The sequence below is a fragment of the Pholis gunnellus genome (assembly GCF_910591455.1).
Source record: "Pholis gunnellus genome assembly, chromosome: 11".
Lineage (NCBI taxonomy): Eukaryota > Metazoa > Chordata > Actinopteri > Perciformes > Pholidae > Pholis > Pholis gunnellus.
The window spans coordinates 61,778-85,044 of NC_136538.1; the positions used below are offsets into that span (position 1 = coordinate 61,778).

Here is a 23,267-nt window from a genome sequence, read left to right on the forward strand (position 1 = left end):
TCTGGAGGCAAACAGTGCACTTTTTACTACACCACATTCATTCGACAGCTTTAGCTACTTTGTAGATTTAGATTATTAATATAAAATATAAATCAACAATAAATAATGATGCATTATTATGGGGCTAATGGTCCAGTGTGTAGGATTTAGGTCAGGGGCCGGCAACCTGCGGCTCGTCAGCCCCTCTGTTGGCTCCCTGTGGCTACATGCACACTAATACGTTTTCGTTTTAAACGATCTCCGTCCACACTGCGTTTCAGCATCGTTCCTAAATGATCTCCGTCCAGACTGAAACGCCTGAAATCGAATATCACGTGACTATTCACGTATACTGGGCATGTGGGTGGGTGCCGGTGTAAACAGAAAGTAGACGGCCGCTCCGTAGGTCTGATAACGCCGCTCGACACGCTGCTCGCTAATCGCTCCAATAACAGCTGCTTCCTCCGCAGAAATGCAAACTTTAACTGGACAACAGTTGCTAGTAAAGACAACAAGGTCAGTAATACCTGACCTTAAATAAAAATGTTTTAATATTTTGTCAACTAAAATGTGCGTCACATCCTATTACGCCTGTCAAGAGCCTTTCCCTGCAGGTGGCTCATCATGATCTGCAGAGCCCCGCCCTCGGTAAACTATCAATGGATAAATCCAAAAAAAGAAAAGTCAGGGAGGAAAATAGAGTTTAATTCTGCGTGGACGTATTCATTTGCTTTCACTGCCAACGATGCTGGCTTACCGGTATGCTTGATATGTGCAACAAATGTAATGTTGAATGTCACTTCCAGAACAAACACACAGCATTTGCTGGAGATGAGCGAAAAAGAGCGATTCCTCAACTGTTGCAGCAAACTCTCCTCTTCATCAGAGTTTGATATTGTTATAACAGGTCAAATTGCAATAAAATGTCAATAATTGTCTTTATTTGTGTTCTATATTTTCATAAATACAACAAACTATAGTTTTTGTATATATAACTATATATAAAACTTTATAAGCTGTGATATCAAATAGCTTTTGCGGCTCCAGACACATTTTATTTGGTGGAAAATAGGGCAAAATGGCTCTTTGGATAGTAGAGGTTGCCGACCCCTGATTTAGGGGAATCAATTGGGAGAAATGGAATGTAATATTCAACTATGTTTTCTATTGTGTATACTGACCTGAAACCAGCCATATAAAGTGGTGATGGAGCGCCACCCTCAAAAGAAATGACCACACCAGACCTACAGCTTCTGATCAATATTTTGTCACTCATATTGTGTCCTGTTTATCTAAATGTACACAATCTACACAAGGTCTATAGCTTTTTTTTTGCCACAAAGACATCTCAAGGTTTAACGTTTTATGTTGCAAAATGTGTTTTCACTAAAGACGTATGCCCGTTACCAACCATAAAGTGTATCACTGTGGATAATAGGTCTGTTTTATTTATGCTTTTATTCCCTCATAAACCCATTTTGGGCTGCTTAATCTCACCTGCACAATCTCTTTTTAATCCTGTTGAGTTAAATGTTATTTTGTTATCTTATCTTTAAGTGTGTGGTGTTGGCAGGAGAAATGTCAGAGTGATTGAGAAGTTCTTTAACGTAGATATTGTTGGTATAAAGTACTGCAGCAGAACATTTCTCTCTTTTGTAGTTTTTTCGATCAGAATCACGTCGTCAACCAGCCATACTGAAACATGGGTGATGTAGCATCTTCAACAGTAATCCAAATGTTTCATTTTATACCCGGACTCTCTTTGGACTTCTAATTGTGAGAATGCACCTTAAATAAAGCCCAGCAACATTCCTGTGCAGTGACGGTGATCTTGTTTGCACAAGGCTTTGAAACTACAATGCTTTACATTTTCATGGCACAAAATAAACATTTACAACATTATACAGACTTGAATCTTGTGTCTGGTCAAATCCTTTCAAGGGTGGGGGGACTTGACTCATGAGCCCAATATTTCTAAACCCTGATTATGGCCCATAATGCACTGAGAGGGACATTTTACAGTTCAAAAATAAATTTGTCAGCTGAGAAACAATGAAACGGCGACGATATCTCTTAATTATAACAGACATCTTATCAGCAAATATATACACGGGTATATCTGATAATACTGCTGGCTCAGCTCATACAGCCCATTTTATACTGTGCATACATAGCATGTTCATATACATGTGCTGCTGCAAGTAAGATATGAAATAATAGAAAATACATTCTAGGGAAGAGGATAGAGGACATTGCTGTTTGAAGTTATGTTGCCAGCAAACGAAAAGATCACACTGATATAGAACAGTCACATCTATGAATTTATCATAATAAAGTAGTCTTTGATTTTATATTAAAACTATATATATACTGATCGTCCACTAATACGTTAATGGTAAATGGACTGCGACCATCCAAAGTGCTTTAACACTACATGTCACCATTCACACGCATTCATACACTGATGACAGGCGCCACCTGCCCATCAGGACTAACATTCACATCCATAAACAGGAACAGCCTGCAGGAAACCTCAAGTGCATATCTGGGCATGTAGATATTACTGATGACGTTTGTTTGATTCATTATGTTTATTTGAGAATCAAGAGCGCTTTACAAAATACTGGAGACAGCCATATATACATACTTACAAGAAAGTCAAACCACCATGGCAAATTCTGCTTTTTGAAAATTCTGAATCGGTTTGATCACTACAGCCATGTTTCAACGGAGCCATTGAGAGCACATAATCAACCACACAAGCTCTGATAGACACGTGTATGGCATGTTTCAACATCATATCCTCTGTGGTGGTTCTGAGCATGCTCAGTCATTACTTCACTCCAGGTCAGTAGAGTCCAGTGCATTGAGAAACCTCTGGCACTTGACCATGAGGACTTTGATGGCCTCTGTGACCAGGACATCTGGAGGCAGGATGCCAGTCGACTCCACGGTAACTGTATGAGAGAGTAGAACTACAGTAATACAAACTGCTATTCCATCACAACAGATATTTTTTAAAAGAACAATCCAAAGAGTAACATTAATATTGCTATGTGTACATTGATGGTTATTTAGAAACGGCAGGTTTGTGCAGAATGTTCTGTGTCGAGCTAGCGACGGTTCTCTGAGCAATCAGTGGTCTGCAGTGTTTAACTCCTTCAAGTTTCAACTTGCTTGGAACCTCGACCAAAAAGAGTACCAGGTACTATCCACAACTTCTGACAATGGAAACGTGATAATAACCGTTCTAATGTGGAACGGACTGATTTGTGGAAACGTGGCTAAAGAAACTCCAGCATGTCATTGCACCGGCCAAGAAAGCACATAACCCCATGTCAAACCACAACATCTCTACACTTTGGTCTTTTTACGGATTGAATAAATATAACATGTTGATTAGTGAGTCAGATGTTCTTATCTTCAGTCAGAGCCAGGCTCCAGTCTCTATGCTAAACTGTCTCCTGGTGGTAGCTTCATATTCACCCTATATCTCATTTCACTTTAGAAATGATTTTATTTTACAAAACCCCAGAGCAGTGCAGTTTTATTAGATGGAACTATTTACTGAGTTCATGTTGGCCATGGGTCCTGATTGACAGTATCACACACTATCAGGGGAGAAGGAGACACACGCAGATTAGCTCATGTGCTCCGTCTGTTTTTGTTAAAACACAATATGCAAATTGATTGTAACTTTCCTGAAATAACAATGATCTGCTTCTTTTTCTTCAGATGACATTACATACACAACTAATAATGTTTTGAGGACATTTTGCTGTGATGGTTGATTCTTACACTAGTTTCTTCTTTAGTAGGTAGACCTTGTGAGTTCCTCATGTTGGTAGGATGAGAGTCATCAATGTTCATTTAAACCTCAGTTTATTATTTTATCTGGAAAACAATCAAATCTTCTTGTTGAGACCTCTGACTCAACAAGTCAGAGGTCTCAACAAGTTGTTCTCATTCACTTGGATTTGTTTGGTGCTGCAGAGTCTGAACGCATGAACAAGGTCTATGAACTTACAGATGAAATGGTCTCGAAGTCTTCCAAGCTTCACAGCATTCTTCAGGTCGTCATGTCGGAGGAACTCCCTGCTGCATGTATCCAAGCGACTGTTCACTACTTTGGCAACCTTTTTCCCTGAGAAGGGGAACACAAGAAGTCAGATGGCTGCATTTAAAGACTTCAGGGACTCACAACAGACTGAACAAGAATTGAACTCCTCTGCCATCCTAACATCTTTGCATTCTTGCTTGGGCACATACAGTGGAAATCTAGCTCATAAAAATGATGAAACTGCTGAGAATGTATTATTCTAACTGACAGCTTATCCGGTTTCTTTCTATATTTCACTGAACCCTTCCTTAACGTACCATCTACCTATATCTGTTAGACAGCCTCACTCTAGATGAAAGAAAACATGTGGAAATGTGCTGCATGCTTGCAGAGTTCTGTCCTCAGACTAACAGATTTATAGTATTAAGTTGTTTCATCATGCCCTCAGATTTGTGAGGTTAGTTCTCGCTTACCATCAACATCTTGTATGTCTATAACTCCTCGTGAGAAGCAGCGTTTTAAGCGCTCTGCCTTCTCTCCCTCCACCGGCTCCAGTAGGGTGATGTCTGGGAGGAGGCGGTAACTGGCTGTGGCCACTGGAGAGAACTTAGCATGGTCCTTACCTGAACAGAAAACACACTTCAGTATCAGGCAGCAGAAAATACGGACTAGAAAATGGAAGGGTTTCTGGATCAGGCGGCAACCTCTGGTTCTGAAAAGTGAAGCCAATGCTTAATGTGTTAAAGCTGCATTCTCTCTACTGGCCATCAGGGGGCGACTCCTCTGGTTGTATAGACGTCTATGAGAAAATGACTACTTCTCTCTTGATTTATTACCTCAGTAAACATGGTAAACATGAGTTTATGGTCTCAATCTCTAGTTTCAAGTCTTCTTCAATACAGCATGATGTTCATTTAGTAAATGACGGTCCATTTAGAGTCACACAGACCATAAAGCAGGGGATGCTTTAGGGCGGGGCTACTGTGATTGACAGGTTTCTACCAGAGCGTTGTCCGGTCTGGGAGTTGTCCTTGTTTTCGTCTTACAACTTAAACCATTTCAGTGTATTTTCCCTTCATGAAGTTGCCTAAAAATATCTCACTCAGGATTCAGTTGTACTAATATCTGGTTCTGAAAACCAAGATGGGGGTAGCCAAAATGCCAAACTCCAGGCTTTAAAATGTCAGTCCACAAACCAATGGATTACACCACTGCTAGAACAAGAGCACAAAGTTCTTAAACGACCTAGCCTACCTGTTATACCCGACCGCGGACCATTTGGGGTTCCATCGAGAAAGTTTAGCGTACAGAGTGTCGTACAATGCACTTTTCAGGAACGAATATAATGATGTTACACACATGTTATATACCCAGTTAAAGAAGTCTGGGCTACAAGATCATGTAAGCCATTTTTACACAATCCAAACAATTCTACACAACTAAAACAAACTAAAAGAATTAACATAATATCAGTCATATTTCACCATGAGGGAGCCGACTCCGCTACCAAGACAAAGCTACAAGCTAACACGGAAAACCAAGATACCAGAAAGCAAGAGAATTCGACACAGATTACGGAGATATCTTCAATATTTCTCTCCGTGAAACCATTACAGAGATATTAGCCAACAAGCACCAGAACCACAAACCTCTTTATTGATAATTATCAGAAACGCAGCTCACCTTTCGCTGTTTTCGTGAAGACAAAAGAATAAAATCCGTGGATATTGTTGCAAATATCTGTTCTACGGATGTCCCGTTTGTTTCCGTGAAGACCGGGGTTGAATTTGAGTCCGGGCGAGCTGGGGGTAGGGATTTGACTTTCGGCGTCTCGGATTTTACGCTTTGCGAGAGATGGTGCGTTTTTGACTCTGACTGGCTAAACTTTTCATTTGTGCTGTATGCCATCTTAATTTACTCTTAACCAGTAACATAGACACTGATATTTACACATCTGAACAAATCTCACAAGTGTTCCCTTTATTATAACATCAACATTATTCAAATAGACCTTGTAGTTAGAGAAATACACTTTTTAGTATGGGTATGGAATTTTCGAGCAGAGGCCTAACAATAGGGCTAGAGTCCAGAAGGTTTAGCGCTCACAGTTCAATGTTGGGGAATTTGTCAAAATGTGGATGTAATTTAGGAAATCAGGTTTTCTTTGCATTATAAGTGTTTTTTCAGAGCACCTTAGGCAAAAAAAGAGGAAAAAAGTATGCTGCCATACTTTGGAGTCACACTCATGCACACACACACACACATCACTTGCAGAGCCCCGTTCCCCGCCGCAGATCAAAGACCAGAGCAGAGAGGCTCACCCATGCATCCCCTAGCAAACTAAACATTTGACCTGTCAGGGAGCTACAGCCAATGAGAGTGCAAGACATGTGTTGGGGAGAACCTTGGGGGAGGAGTCGCCTGTTAGTCATCCAAAGAAATGGAGGAATTCGAAGCTAATGGCTAAATTTAGAGAAAAAGGATTGAATGCAACTGTATTAAATCACTTTCTTTGGTTTAAAAAAATAGTGCAATGTTGTGTTGCACCAAATTAATTGATATTCATTATATTTTATGATAAATTGCTTTTATTCATCATCCTCTTACCAATTCCTTTGACACAGTGCATGATGACGTCCAGCTCCTGTCCCGGTCGTAGCTGAGCTATCAGGATGTCGTCATGCACCGGTCCGATGACGGCGTCTGCAAAGACGTCTGCCTGGTTCCCAATCGGGACCCACGTGATGTCCCTTGAATAAACTGAGACAAGACAGCACGGGACAGGGGAGGATAAAATAATCCCATTACTGTTGGATGTTCTTTCTTACTTAGTCATCAGTGCCTTGGAAAATGTCCTTCCATCAACTGAAGATTTTCAACAATCACTCATTTGTGTGTATGGTCTGGTGTCAGCTACTGGTTGTGAGCCTGTATCTGCAAACATCACCAGCAATTCCTCATTCATTTGGTGTCACCTGAAACCTACCCATGTGGTTCAGATACAGCTCTCGGGGGTCAGCGGTGTCTTTGCTGGCTCTGGGGTTCCTGCTGCATTTAATCTTCAGCTGCAGTTGAATTGTGTCTATTTCTGAACCTTCCTCCTCGGCAGACTCTTCACCTGGAATAAACAAAGCATAACCGGGGTGTGTTACCTTCCCTCTCAAGACCATTCAATACGTATCTCCATATGTGGTCTGTGCCCCGATGTACCGATTTGATGACGTTTGATTCATACTTTGATGCAATCTGATACCATTCTGTTGAACTGATTTCACAGTGTTGTCTTGATGGATCATATATTTCCCTTTTCGTTGATCATGGTAGTTATTTAATAATAGCTTTGAATTTTAACTGGTTGCTTAATATCTGTAATGATGATGTAATGGAATACTATGAATTATTAACGTTGTGTCCCACATAGTGAAACGATTCCCCTCAAATTTGGAGTCAGATTCAGATTTTTGTATTGATGTAGCTGTATTGGTTCCTCTTAAAAGGAACAGTGTGTGAGATTTAGTGGCATCTAGTGGTGAGTTGCAGATTGCAACCAACAACAAACCCCTCCCTTTCCAAGCATGTAGAGAACTACGGTGGCCTTCAGGTAGAGAGTATCTTTAGGATTGTATTACTACAAGGAGCTACTTTTATCAATACTCTACTTCTTCATGACTAAATTATTTTCTTTTAAAAACACAGAGAATTAAAAATAATAAAAAATAGATTCACAACAGGATTAGGAGTGATTTATAATTTTGATATAACAAAATATTGGTTCAAGAGCAGCAACAGTAATGTTTACAAAAGCAAAGTCACAATATAAAGTAATCAATATATCACTGGAAACAGATGTTGTATCACACAGTGATAAAGTGTGTGGTTACGGGGAGAATAAGATACTCATGTGTTCCTTCCATCCTACCCGCTTTGATAGCACTTGTTTGACTGTTCTCTGTTTGGCAGAGACTACAACCAGCTGTTTTTCCTCAAACTCTGGGGGAAACATGAAATGTGGTTGCTCATGTTAGTTAGACACACCTTGCATACCGCGTGGCTCTAGTCCAGTTCCCTTTTGCTTCCATTCACTAGCTTTGAAGCCAGGGGGGGGGGGGGGGGGTACCGGTGGCATTGTATCCATATCCGCTCACACTGAGCTAAACTGTGCTAGTAGTTAGCCTCAGAACATGAACATGGGTTTTACGTCTTTCAGACTGATACAGGCAATAATGATGTTGACAACTGAGTTTTAAATGTCCAATTATTGAGTTTTCGGCATCGCGACATAATCTTTAAATACAGAAGCTAAGAATCTATTTGTTCTCCCACCCCTAGTGTGTGTGTGTGTGTGTGTGTGTGTGTGTGTGTGTGTGTGTGTGTGTGTGTGTGTGTGTGTGTGTGTGTGTGTGTGTGTGTGTCTAAGTGCAAGCACGCATATACGTCCATTATCTGTGTAACAAAACACGCAAACATCCAACCATACATAACTTAAAAATCAACAGAGGCTTCAGGGACAGAGACAGTGAACGTAACTACAACCAATAAGCATGTTGTCTAAAGACTAAATGTAGAACAGCTGCCAGCATTCACACCGCTCTGAAGATGCTCTGTTGCTACTTTTGAAATGTACATGGATCACAATAAAAGAAACACTGAAAATAAGTTAAGGGTGGTACATTTCTCTTATTAGGATAACCGTGAATGTTGTCACAAGTGACTTGATAAAGCAGTCTGGCTCGCAATTATGACAGAAGTGAAAAACAGTCTGATTTTAAAAAATGAAGGAATTATAGCGTAAGAAAGAACAGACTTCAACAATGTCCCTACTTTTGTCTGATCTTTGAGCCTGTATTTATGCAGCTGGGCCTTATGGTATTTCATTTCCTTATTCAAGAGTGTCCTATCTGTGAAGCAACAAAAAAGATTTGCTTCCAAACTTAATGTAAGGTTAATTAAGTGACTTAAATGGCATTTCAAGTTTTCAGAATATTTTAAATTACAAGATATCAGTGGCGGGCCGTGCATTTTATACCTGGGCCTTCAGTGCTGTCCTGCAGCTGAAACATCTCCTAATAACCTCATGATGGCGCCACAGCTACGGTTATTTGTTTCTAGGGGTGTAACAATACACGTACTCGTATTGAACCGAACAATATGCTTGAATAATACTAGTGCATTTGCAAAATTCAGAAGCTTAAATTGTGGGAAATATAATGTTTTCGGTGGACTGCGCTCACGTAGGCGACAACAGGCTGTGACCTCTGAACCCGGAACAATAACAAAAAACAGCCTGCTCCACAAGAGAGTCCTACTCTCTCTGTCATCACTGTACAAGTATGAGGGAGTCCTCTCCGATGAAACAATCAGTCCATCAAACTTTTATGTCCATCAAATTGATACCAGTACGTGGTCCGATACTGTGCTCATGTACTCAACTACATATAACCACACCTGATAGCACTTTACAGCAACAGGACGTCGAGCTCGAGTTGTGTTAGGATAATTGATGATGAATAACTAGGGGTGATATTTTTTATTTGATGTCGGACCGCCAACCCGTAGCTTCATTTCTTAAACACCAGCTGCCGTGTTTGAGTCCTAGTCCACCTGTGTGACGTTAGTCTCCACCACATCACTTAGTTTACTGTGAGGTTGTTTGCTCCGTCTATCGTGAGCCCGGCGGCCTGCCATGTGTGTGATGAGACACAACTGTATTATCCTTCTATATTATGGATTACACACAAACTACATCTTTGAGTTTTTTGTCTTTACAACTTTAGTTACTCTCCAATGTTGAAAGTTTAACTGAATTACATCCACAAGTGATAAGAAAAGATTGTGATTGGATAAGCAAATTCAAAACAGGATCATGACTATCCAACCCCAAACGGCTTGAAGGTGAACCACTGCAGCAGAGTAGAAGGGAGCCCTGGGCTCTACTGTTACATGTGTGAGTGAAGCCCTGTGTTGCTTTACCAGTACTCCTGTACTCAAACAGACGAGGGTCGGCTTTGATGGGGACCAGGCCCAATCTGTGGGCCAGGACTTCATCCTGAACGATGGACGTGTTGTTGTAGATGAACACCTTCTCTATAGCCATGGTCGGCACCTACAACCAACAATAATGCAACTTGCATGAAATTAAAATTTCCAAGACTCCTTTCTCTTAAAAAACTGCTACAAAATGTACAATTTCTTCACATTAGGACTGAGTCACTAAGTCCTAATGAGTCACTAAGTCACTAGTCACTAAGTCACTAGAAAAAGTAATATGTAGACCTAAAAAGACTTGTCCTACCTCTGCTAGTAAGATCCTTCTGAAGGCGTTGGCGATGGCTGCATCTATCCCCACCATGTCAAACTCCATACTGCTCTCATCCAGATGCACAACGTCAATTCTGAAGTTCTGCAAACGGAGAGGACATCTGCATTTAATCTCTCACACACACACACACACACACACACACACACACACACACACACACACACACACACACACACACACGAGTGCTCATTGGATCAAAGCAGTCCAAGTCTGACTGAAAATACACTGAAAGTAGTAACTTCATTAGTTCTTTCTTGACATAAAGCATGAAATTATGTTTCAGTTTGACCATTGACCACACTTTACCCATCACCAGCAGCCACCCTCAGGTCTAAAATAACTCAAATGTACCTTTTGAAATTTCTGCATATCCCAGGTGTCATCATAGCCAGGGTAGTTGCCAGGGTAATCTGATGTATGAACCTAAAAGCAACAAATAATCATCCAATCAATAAGCAGAAGAAGTTAACTATTCATTATATGTATGCGCTGGTCTCATAAACGTCACACCCAGAGTCAATGCTAGGTTGTTGTTGTTTTTCTTTTGCACCAATTGTATGTTGGAAATGTCTATATTTATGTAAAGGAAAACTTCTGAAGAAAATGTAGGTGATGCTTCAACATATGAAAATATAACTGAATATAATGCAGTAGGGCTCTCATTCTGGATTGCTTTCACATATTTATTCTCCTGTAGATCAAATCCTCTCAATTATTCTAATCTCTGAGGAGTCCTGTTTTGTGTCTTTATTAAATGAGGCACCTCAATGCAGTGGTGGGCATTGAGGCATTATCTTATGTTCTCATTGCACAGCTACTGTGTTCCTCAGTTGCTCTGCTTCCAGTGCAGCTTGTTTTAAGTAGAGCTTTTATCCAATCAGAGTTCACCTCTGTGTCTCTAGGTAGAAGAGAGACCCGAGGCCTGCAGACTCACCCAGTGCTTCCATGTGCAGTTTAAGTGAATGGGGACGATATTGTTGATTGTCATATTGTTCAACCAATCAGATCTTTAGTTTGACACGTTGGGCGTATTCTTTGACGTGTCAGAGCTGCTAGCTGGCATAGCCATACGTGATTGGTCAGTGGGCTAGCGTGACATGTTGGGCGGTGACAATCCCAATATCTGCTGCCTCTGTCGAGCGGACATTTTCAGCCCTCAACGCATTAAAACCTATTCAAGAAATACAACTGGGGAGGCTCGACTGTCTTTACTGGTGTCCATGAATCGAGAACGACTTCTTACTGGAACTAAAATGCACAGATGTACTGAACAACCGTGAGATTAAACTCTTTGTTAACAAAGAAAGGAGGATGGACTTTGTCTTGTTTTTATGAATATGGATTTTTGTTTGGTTTTATATGTGATAGGATCTATTGTTACGTCCAATGTTGCTCTGGGGACACATTTAGTCGGTGCACAGCAACAAGAAGACACGTGAAGCGGCAGAAGTCTAAATACTCCGCGCAAAGTGTTAAAGTTAAAGTGTTAAAGTTAAGTTTGAGTTAAAGTGATCAACTTTGAAGATTCATGTGTTTTCAAGTGGACTCATTTTCCCTCTCGGTGTTGACAGATGAATAAATCCGTCAGTAACAAGAACTATGGAGTCGTGTATTTCCTGGAGGGAGTGATCGTAGCGTTACTACTGTGTTCAGGTGTCTATGTGGATATTGTTCCCTCTGAAGTGAATAATATTTGAATGGCCCGTGCTCTTCAGTGTGCGGTGGAATGCGTGTTTTAGCTTCGCAGTTTTTTTAACGCATTGTCCGTTAATGACGCAGTAATTCAATTTAACGTTATCTGCACTTAGTGTATTTATAGGTGTTGAGCTTCATTTTTACACAAAACAAATAACCATAGCTGTGGCATCATAATGACGTTAGGTGGTTCAACTGCAGGACAGCAGTGAAGGCCCAGGTATAAAATGCACAGCCGCCACTGCCTCAATGATACATGGATTCATTTATGAACCCCTTGACTTTAATAATTCATGTGTGTATCAGCAAGACTTTTGCTCATGTTCAAAATGTTCTGCTCATTCAAAGCACATCCCACATGAGAAATCATGTGTTCAGTAAAAAGTAATATTACGAATATAAAGTCATAGAGAGAACAATGATTTAATAAATTCAGTAGTGGCTGATGATTTTATACAGAGAATATAATTGTAGTCTAATTGTGGGTTGTTTTTTTGTGCTGGTCTTTGATAAATTCAGGTCTCAATGGTGACCGATAGGCCAGGATAAGCAGGCTGATGTGGTTGTTTTATGAACATTCTGCAGACTAATGTCTTCAGTGTTATCTGGAGAGACGCACAGACTGACAGTCCTTATCATAGAATTATATAATATAGATATCATGAGGACAATAATAAACAGTAGATACATAATAAATTAATACTAAGATAACATTGTGAACACAATAGAGTAAAGTCACATGTTAATATGTTCAGATGTAAGTCAACAGGGCTAAACAGTGACTTTTAAAAGTGGTTGGCAGACTGGCTGAAAATATGGTGACTATTTATAGTCACCTTACGTTCATGGAGGAGTATTTACTGGTGAAATAGAGACGTTAAGATACGTTCATGGAGAAGTATTTACTGGTGAAATAGAGACGTTAAACGACATAAACCTGACGTCTGCCTATGGAACACGTTAGAGCTCGCGGCAGTAACGTTATGTGTTCCGCTCTCGTGAGGTGACTGAGCGGGTCCGTGCAGCAGCTCAGAGGAACCTGGACGCCGCAACTAGCAGATAACGTTGTCATAAAACCATTAATAAAAACGGACTTACATTCGTTACATTATATTCCCCCAGTATTACTCGACTCCGAATTTCTTCCACGTTGCTCATGGTCGCCGCCATTTTCCCAAAACTCTGCTTAGCTCCGCCCACATTTCCGTTCCATATTTGAATGCTTCACAAGTGGTCACATGGTGCATTACTGCCACCAACCGGTATGGAGTGTGATAATCCATTAAACTCTCATCTGTGAAATATATGATCTGATGTTTCTTCTCCTCCACAAAGGGCACATGTTCCTTGTTATGTTTTCCTATTTTAAACAATGCGCTCTTTAGTTCTGTCAACTTAATCTGGATATTCTTGTATTATTGTAAAAAAGTCTTGTTTAAATGTCTCTATAGCTCACAACAGTATGATGGTCCAAAAACTTTCACCAAAAACAGTGTTGGTTTGAGGAATGACGTCTATAATTTATCTGCATGACCGAAGGTTGCAGCTTCTGAGTCAGTAGAGACTTCTATAAAAACATCTCTCTGTTCTCTCTTCTTCCCACAGCTGCTACCTTTCTGTTAATCTGTGTTTATAGCCTGAACTCTTCAGTTCTGTTTTTAAGTTATATTATTGTGGTTCTTGTTCTTGGCTCCTTTTCCAAATTCATCAATTGTTTTCTCAAACTCTGCAACTTTTTCAGAGATGCATAGGCTATTTGCTGTAGATCCAAACACCATGTTAAAAATCTTTTTAATGGATGTATATTATACGTCTAAGTGTCTGTAGATGTTTAGTTTAAATTAAGGTTATTCAAGGTTGAAAAGCCTTCATCACCATATGAGTAAATAGAATCTGTGTTTATGACAAAGATAAACAGTTACACTGTACACGCTGGGATGTGCAGACAATGTTTGTATGCATTTGAGCCATTAATATGAAATGATGTTTTTAAAATATGGTTTAAAATAAAAATAGCCTATAAATCCTGGTTGATATCAGAGCTAAAGCATAGAGGCAACGTTGAAACGACGTCTATTGCTCAGTGGGAAACCAATATGAATAGTCCTCAATACTCAATTCTTTCTGCCCCTCATTTACTTCCAACCAGACATCTCATCTCATGTAATAACTCTATGGATGTCTGAAGCATCTTATTCTTTCATCAAACCACAATTTCAAGTTTGTTCTGGGTTTGAACCCACTGGTCAGACTTTGGGCCTATCTGTGTAGAATTTACATGTTTTCCCTTTGTCAGCTTGGCTCCCTCCCCCAGTCCTCCCACATTCTTCCCACCACCCTCCCCCAGTCCTCCCACATTCCTCCCACCATCCTTCCCCAGTCCTCCCACATTCCTCCCACCATCCTCCCTCAGTCCTCCCACCATCCTCCCCCAGTCCTCCCCCAGTCCTCCCACCATCCTCCCACCATCCTCCCCCAGTCCTCCCACATTCCTCCCACCATCCTCCCCCAGTCCTCCCACATTCCTCCCACCATCCTCCCCCAGTCCTCCCCAGTTCTCCCTCCATCCTCCCCCAGTCCTCCCACCATCCTCCCCTTCTCCCACCCAGTCCTCCCACATTCCTCCCACCATCCTCCCCCAGTCCTCCCACAGTCCTCCCACCATCCTCCCACCATCCTCCCCCAGTCCTCCCACCATCCTCCCCCAGTCCTCCCACCATCCTCCCCCAGTCCTCCCACCATCCTCCCCAGTCCTTGCACAGTCCTCCCACATTCCTCCCACCATCCTCCCCCAGTCCTCCCACATTCCTCCCACAGTCCTCCCCCAGTCCTCCCACCATCCTGCCACCATCCTCCCACAGTCCTCTCACCATCCTGCCACCATCCTCCCCCAGTCCTCCCCCAGTCCTCTCACCATCCTGCCACCATCCTCCCCCAGTCCTCCCACCATCCTCCCCTTCTCCCACCCAGTCCTGCCCAATCCTCACACAGTCCTCCCACCATCCTTCCCTTCTCCCACCCAGTCCTCCCACAGTCCTCCCATATTCCTCCCACAGTCCTACCACCATCCTCCCCCAGTCCTCCCACATTCCTCCCACAATCCTCCCCCAGTCCTCCCACAGTCCTCCCACATTCCTCCCACAATCCTCCCCCAGTCCTCCCACATTCCTCCCACCATCCTCCCCCAGTCCTCCCACATTCCTCCCACCATCCTCCCTCAGTCCTCCCACATTCCTCCCCCAGTCCTCCCACATTCCTCCCACCATCCTCCCCCAGTCCTCCCACATTCCTCCCACCATCCTCCCCTTCTCCCTCCATCCTCCCCCAGTCCTCCCCAGCCCTCCCACCATCCTCCCCTTCTCCCACCCAGTCCTCCCACATTCCTCCCACCATCCTCCCCCAGTCCTCCCACCATCCTCCCACCATCCTCCCCCAGTCCTCCCACATTCCTCCCACCATCCTCCCCCAGTCCTCCCACCATCCTCTCACATTCATTCATACATCATGTATCATACCACAACATAATAAAGGGCTCACTATACTTCCTTCATGTGTTCCATTTTCAACAACAAAGTTTCCTGAATAGCTCTTCTCATCCACCGAAACATATGACATTTAACCACTAATTTACTGAATTTATGTAATAATCAGTTCATGGGCCTATGATAGCTGCTAAAACTTTTATTTGTTCTTATTTCATATTCTAAACATAATGTTTGGTCCACTGTAATCCCATTAAGAATAATCAAGTTTCTATCTGATTTAAGCCTTTTGTTGATTTGTTCCCATAGAACTTTCACAGTCATACGCTTCTCAGCTCCTTTTACTATATGTGTATTTCCTGTTTTGTGTTTGTACAGTCTGTACAATTAATAACAAAAGCAATTAACAAAAGCAATGTATCCATAGTCAGTACTATTAGTTTGCACCCTTTGTCCTATCTTGATGTGGAGATTTCCATGCCTCCGATTTGAAAGCTCATCTGAACTTGATTTTGTCTACAGAGCAGCAATGACAAAATGATACCCTCTCACCTCATTCTCCTCACCTCTCCTCCTGGAAACTCTATTTTAGTTTTTTACAGATCCTCATCAACAGCCCAAATAGAGGGATAATATACATATCAAACATATTTTCAACATCAAATTGCTTAGTTGGAGGTGTTATATGTTCTTCAGTTTTGCACTTTACAAACAATCTTCCATCTCCAAGCACTTTGGCCGGTTCCACATGTCCTCTCTTATTCTTCAACACCCAAGTCAACGCTATCGGACTCCTACTCTCAGTCCCAAGGCGCCTGGTTGAAATGGGATCTGCACAAGCACAAGATCACATGGTCAGAGCTGTGGAGACTGAAGCCCTTCCGTATTTCCTTCCTCTTTGGATCCGTGTACGATACCCTTCCTTCGCCATCACATCCGCACACGTGGGGGCAGAGAGAGGACCCTTACTGCAAGCTCTACTCTATATTCAGAAAGGGACACTGGTACACAAATAGTCCGGGGTGCAAAACATCTCTAACTTTAAGGGCGGTACAGTCACCTGCAGCAAACTGCTAGGTCCTGGAAGGTGACGGTCCAAGAGCGACGCAGGCTGCCACACAACCTTCCGTCCGAACATTGTATTGTGGGACCAGAAATATATTCTGGTTGAGCTGACAATAGAGGAGGGATGTGAAGAGGCCCATTGAAGTACCAGTCCTTAGTTTGAGTGTAAGGACAAGGCAGGCAATGTTTTTTCCTGTGGAGACCGGCTGTAGAGGCTTCCCAGCCCAATCAGAATGTCTGTTGTTGTCAAGTGTGGACCAGGAGGAAAGAAGTGGGGCAGAACGGCATGTTGACAGACATAGAGGAAGTGAGAGGAAGGAAGCTGGAAGCCAGGAGCTTCCTTTACCACATCTTCTTACACTAGGAAGTGCTGTTCATGTTCATGCTGCATCATCACAGTGTATTAACTGTGTTTTATTACCTTTTACGCATCTTAAAAAAGTGATTGCTAACTACAGTCCATGTAGTTAGCATACTCCTGGCTGTCTGATGTCCGGTTGAAGAAAAATAAGATGGATGAAAGCAGCGTGAGGTCGGTAGCTGTTGAGTCCACATCTTCACAGAGACCTGGATCCATCAAGCTGAACTTGATTAGACCGGAGGACAGAGAGCAGGACTCTGGTGGACCAGAGGAGGACTCTGTCTACATTCCTGATGCTTGGTGCTCAAACACAGTCACAGTTGATGGACAATGTTTTCTTCATGTTGAGTTTTTAATGTGAAGATGTCGGCCACATTATCTGACCAGAGAATTGTTTCTGTTGCTGCTGTCTACATTCCGGATGATGAAAAAAATGCACTACAGGTATGCACTACAGTTTGTGTTTTGTTGGGTTACAAATGGACTACCACTGCATTTCGTTGTGCATCCCTGTGTTGCATAATGACAATAAATGATCCTTGAATCCTTCATACTGAATTCTCTTTTCATGCAACACATTCTCACTCATAACTTGTCAAATACAGACGCTTGGTGCACTGCCTCTTGCACCCGGCCTAGCAGACGCTCGGGCACCTTATACTACGTCACATGCTTTAACCTTCCACTAATGCTGCAGGAGGGTTTACATTGGAGTTCGATGAAAGCCTGGTGCTTCGAATACAGTTGCTAAAGGGTCGGTGACAAAGCGGCGGCATTTGACGAGCTGGGGGTGAGAATGTGTCACTGACTTTATTGTGAATGGCTCAGCAGTCGTAATGGTCTTTTACTTTTCATGTCAGCTAATTTATGAGCTTTTGTGCAAATCTTAACAACATGTCTTCAGCTATATACTAAACCATCGGATTTCACAAGTTGTTGCCACTTCACATTACCTAGTGGAATTATTGTGTCTTTGACATTCGCACCAGGACAAAGGCACCACAGAGTTTCAGTAATTTATTGCTGGCATCAAGATTTGGACACTCAAATTGCTCCAACTAATTTAGACAACAAGACTTTCAACTGACAAGCACTCAGTCGATATTCTGTGTTAATTCCTGTGTGGAACCTGAAATATGATTAAGGAGGGCCTCAGACAAAACAAAGGTTATACTGCAGTGATTCTCAAAAGCAGCCATCATGTGTAAAGCAGAGTACCAAGAAAACAGAGAAAGAAAGTAGTGAGTCAAGAGGCCGTCTTGCTCAATGCTACCTCAGGTTCAAAGACGTTCTTCATCTCTACCGGTGGAGAGCATAGTTCCTCATAACGTAACATAACAGGAATTTAAAATAACAAACGTTTAACACAACACATAACAGAACATATTATATGTCAGCTCTACTGTAAAATTGTGATGTTACTTTTTAGCCGGTCAGATGATCAGATGTGAGTTTCATCTCTGTAAACTGATTTGTAGAGAGTACAACATCAGTCACAACTTCAAACTCATTCAGGCATACTGTTTCTCCTTTGATGGATCTAGGCTGGTAGTCTACCTCCAGTCTTTATGCTAAGCTAGGCAAAATACTTCCTAGACCTGTACTGGATATAAAGAGATGAAACTGATATTCATCTTCTCATCTGGAGGAAGATGGCAAAATAATTCCCAGAATGTCCACAGATTTCTCAGAACGTCACGCTGTCCATTAAAACTTCAGGAAAACTTTTGGTCTGTTCAGGCCCCGACACACCGGGCCATCGGAGAGCACCGTCGGCACCAGTCAGCCCTTGTCAGCAGCTTTTCCACCGATTGAACTGGTTGAATCTGCGGCGGAGCCCGTCGGGGAGAGAAGTGACTCTGATTGGCTGTTCAGCTGAAGCAAATCAGAGTAAGAGGACATACACAGAAGGCTCTTTTCAGCTTTCATTTTTCATCTTCATCTCATCTGATCATTCCATTACACAAATATTTTCAAAAGGACACAATAGTTGCCCTTCGTCGCCACTTAGTTCTTTGATGTCGGTTTGGTGTGTCTGGGCCTTTAATCCAGTCTGTTTGCAAAAGCTTTACACTGAACTGACACAACAGAGTTGATGACTTCACATAACCTCTGGCAATGGATCTAACTAAACACAAGTGGAAACAAACAGAAAGGAAATGTGAATAATGGAGCTGAAGAAAGCAGAAATACATTCAGTGTTTCACAAAATGAAGACGATATATCTGTAAATCATTGAAATACAGTATACCGAAGTATGATATATATAGTAAATTAAAACATCTTTACGTTTTACACAAAATAAAATCTGATAACCTGACCCTTCACATGTTTCATTATTCAAGGGTTTCTTTCGAATAAAAAAGTTCTGGCATCAGGAACGGAAAAGTCTGTAAAACAGGATTGTTCACCAGTAGGAGGAATACTGCACCAAATGCTTGTGTTTCACAGTGTGTTAGACACTTAATGCACAGTCACTTTTCGTTCTTAGTCTCTGCTTCATTGATGACACTGATGAGTCAGGATCGGGTCAGGAGCTCGATTGTCTTTGCTCTATGAAGTGAAACAGTTTGATTTACTTATTTCACACCACCTAAATTATGTATTTTCCATTACCGGTGCTTCTGATACTTGACTGGGCAATTTATCAGCTGGTACTTTGCTGTATTACATTAACATCAGTTACACAGTTGTGACAAGGAAGTGGAGAGGCTTGTCTGGATCATATAAACATGATTAAAGTAGGCTGCAGTGTTCATTTCACCCCACAATGAATACTAATGTCTTATTGTAGATCTGTGTTTCCCACTCTGGGGACCCATTTCTCAAAATAATGTGAGAAAAGCTTATTTGTGCGTAAATGAACAGTCCTAATAATGTTTACTGCCATTTCCATATCACCATATATTATCTTGAATAGGTAAAGCAGACATTTAGAAAAGTTATATGTTTGAAAAATCACAACTCGCTATGTCATTCTTTTCATTTCTTCTCATGAATGCATTTAGGTTGTGTTAATAGACCCTTTTCCCCCTGTCATCAATTAAAGAAACAAAATGTATGCTAGCCTTTCATATTAGATTCATTGTTTTAAGTAGGCTAATTATCAGAATACTACACACACTCAAAGGTGTACTGTAGATAGAAATGTGTAAATAAAAGACTATGGATGAAATTCTGTTCATTTATTTGACGACCTAAATAAAATCTCCTGCAACCGACCTGAGGGTCCCGACCCAGTGTTTGGGAATGACTGCTGTAGATTATGAGCTGGTGCCAGAGCCATGAATACATAAAGTACAGCAGCCTCAGGATGAGAAGTGACCAGTGGTTTGCTGTTCTTCAGGTAGCGCTCACCATAGGCATATACAAGCCACTATACTGATTATGACATGTTACTGCTGTGTGCCATTTAAAAACAACATGTCATGTCTCATGTTCCACAAATAACACCACTCTTCAGCATCGCATCAATAGAAGGCTTATGTTTTAGTATCATGTGGTGATGCTTTGTGAAGAAAGGGGTGAATTGGACTCTATGGCTGTTTCTGAGGCCGTAGACTGGAATGTAAGATAAAGCATCCCCTGCAATGTGGAGCCCCAGTCAGCCAGGCGGAGGAACACCAAACCCACAACGTGGTGGGGATGGGAGAGGGAGGAGAAGGAGAAGCAGGGATTAAGAGGGTTTGGTTGTGCTGCCCTCTGAAAACACTGGCAGTGCAGAGCTGCAAGAATCATGATTCCAATAGTTGAAACGTTGAACCATTAGACATCAAATGATGAAATATAACGCCACTGTTAGTTCATCATTTGCTTCCTTCTCAGCGCTTTTTCTTTTTCCCCTTTTCAAACCACAAATCTTTAAATATCATTTCATAACAAGCTTTTCCATTGGTTCTGGTAAGCAGATTATTATATCTTCCATGTGCTGAGACTGAGCCTTACCCGTGTCCCGTTAGTCTACAGCTGTAGTGCAGCAGGCGGGGGTTCGGATGGAGCCCATCATCTTGCTCCTCTTTCTCTGACAGCCGGCGTTCCCGACCTGCTGAGAGACGTCGGTGTCCTGACGCGACAGCTTGGCCGCCTGGCTCGCTGTCTCCTTGATCTGCAGCTCCAGGTGTTTCTGGATGGCCACACCCAGCTCCTCCGGGTCCACAGAGGCCCCGTACACCTCCCATGTCATCCCTTCTGCATCCCACTTCACCTCCTTTACTGGCGACTTGGGAGCACCGCCTGGCTTCTTGAGAGTCTGGCTGCAGGACGTCTCACTCCTGCTCTCCTCTGCCAGGCAGATCTGGGGGAACACATGGGGCGTGACAAGATGTCCTGTCTGCACCCCGACATCCCTCAGCTCTTTGTGGGCCGTCATTGTCCCCGCTTCCCGAGTTATGGTTCTGAAATGGCTAACGGGACTGATGCAGCACTCTTCACCACCAAAGTGTTTTTGGCACTGTGGCCCAGCACCAGGAGGCAGCAAGCTGATCCAAGAGCAGTTGAGGTTGCAGCACCGCAGCAGGTGTTTGGCATCCAGGCCCGTCTCACTAACAGAGGAGATGAGGCGAGGTAGGGTGAGGTGGTTCGTCGCTGAAGGAGGTGCCACCGCATCCTGGATGTCACAGTCTGGCTCTACGCCGGCCGGGCGGGGCAGCAGCTGGGAGGGGGCTGGGATGGGCTGGGGGTGGCAGTAGGCAGCGAATGTGTCATCAAAATTGACATGATGGTTGTAAGAGCCATAGCAGAGTGTCTTGTTACATGTAGGGGGAAGAGGACCCATTTCTCTAACACCCTGCACTTTGGGTTCTGCCTTGGGCGACGAGACACAGACACACCTGGTCTGAGGCTGCTGTGCACCACCTTCTCCGCTGATGGCCCCTCTGCAAACGGTGGTGATGATGCTGCACTGCTGCAGCGGCATGGGCTGCTTGCAGGCTAACATGGAGTGAGTCTCGGCCTCTTGGCTACTTTTTTCTCCACCGTAGTAAGCAGGTGCACGAGTCCCTCTGAGTGGAGCCTGGGAGGCTGCTCCCTGTTGAACCGTGGGTAAAGTCACTGAGTGGCTCCTGTGAACAGGGAGGGAGGCCGGCTTCATGCTCTGCTCTGTCTGACCAGCCCAAGGGTTGTCATCGATTGCATTCACAACGGTCTCGTGGTGATGTGTGGATGTATGTGTCTCAGCCAGACCATGGAGGTGGCTTGAAGCCCTGGACGGCACCAGGCATTCTGATTGGCTTCGTTCTTGGTCGCCAGGCTCCCCGCCGACCCTCAGACTGCTGCAATTGGTTTCTCTGGTCGTAGAAGTAGCTGGATGTTCTTTACAGATCTCTCTGACGGCCTTTCTTGGTTCCTCCTGGGAGGTGTTACCTGGTCCTCCTGCCAGTCTGGAGGGTGTTATTGTCTGTGTCTTGGAGGTGTCAAAGAGAGACTGATCAGAGAGGGTAGAGTCCAAGGAAGCAGCTTCCCCTAGTGGGAGCTGCTCTGACACAGGACGCCCGGCCTCTGCCATGGAAAACCTTTAATAGAAATAAAACAAGTGAGTGTGGATGTCTCACACTTACACAAATAATCCTGTAGTCCTTGCACTTTGAAATTTGACAATTTTGCATCAAGAGTGTAAGTCTAACTATTGCTCACTGTATTGCCTTTAACAATTTAATAATACAACATTAAAAAAAGATAATACATTTAAAAAAACATCATCGACCACTTTTTTGTAATATGACTATAATAAATATAAATATTATTTTATGTAGAGTTGATTATTGTGACACTCAAATTCTGAAATGACCAACTAAAAATGTAAAACCAGTTCAGAGAGTGGCAGCTAGACTCCGAGCTGACAGGGGGGCCCAGGGCAAAAAGGCTAAATTAAAGTGGTTGGGCCCCATTCTCCCTCCTCCCTGTGCACCATGTACACAAGTCCTGTGCTGGAATATCATGAAGATCTAATACGGACGTATGTCTGATGAAGGTGTCTAATAGTGTCCCATATAAGCACAATATCAACTGAAATTGCCTCATGACCAGGTAATAATGAAGAACCCGGCCTTATGATGCCAGTAGATATCGTGTTTTACTACTGCATGTTCCCACATAGCCAAACTACATGTTTTTCTATTTGCCTCACAATAAACCTAGAGAGTTAGTGGGCCCTAGTTGTCTGCTTTGCCCAGTTGGTAGACCAGTTGGAAATGGGCATCAGCGATCATTACCAAGAATAATCAGGTGGGACATGCGTTACATGGTACAGCCCAACATCACAATGTGATCTACAGCACCTTTGACACCACCTAGAGGTGATGCAGCATG

General features: G+C 42.8%; 2 protein-coding genes across 3 annotated transcripts; both read right to left on the reverse strand.

Annotated features, from left to right (window-relative positions):
* Positions 1–2,564: 2,564 nt before the first annotated feature.
* Positions 2,565–13,223, reverse strand: polr1c (RNA polymerase I and III subunit C; the record flags this gene model as incomplete). 2 transcript variants are annotated; one of them, XM_079169255.1, is made up of 9 exons in its annotated part: positions 2,565–2,936; positions 4,007–4,123; positions 4,513–4,662; positions 6,647–6,799; positions 7,026–7,157; positions 10,010–10,142; positions 10,332–10,439; positions 10,710–10,781; positions 13,152–13,223. In XM_079169255.1, 9 exons carry the CDS (start codon positions 13,221–13,223, stop codon positions 2,818–2,820), a joined length of 1,056 nt encoding a protein of 351 aa, XP_079025381.1. In that variant the 3' UTR covers positions 2,565–2,817. The 2 variants fall into 2 exon arrangements, with proteins under 2 accessions (XP_079025381.1, XP_079025382.1); XM_079169256.1 differs by lacking the exon at positions 6,647–6,799.
* A 7,693-nt stretch (positions 13,224–20,916) lies between these two features.
* On the reverse strand, positions 20,917–22,464 carry LOC306703445 (uncharacterized protein; the record flags this gene model as incomplete). The annotated part of the gene is made up of 1 exon (XM_079169422.1): positions 20,917–22,464. One exon carries the CDS (start codon positions 22,462–22,464, stop codon positions 20,917–20,919), a length of 1,548 nt encoding a protein of 515 aa, XP_079025548.1.
* Positions 22,465–23,267: the final 803 nt, after the last annotated feature.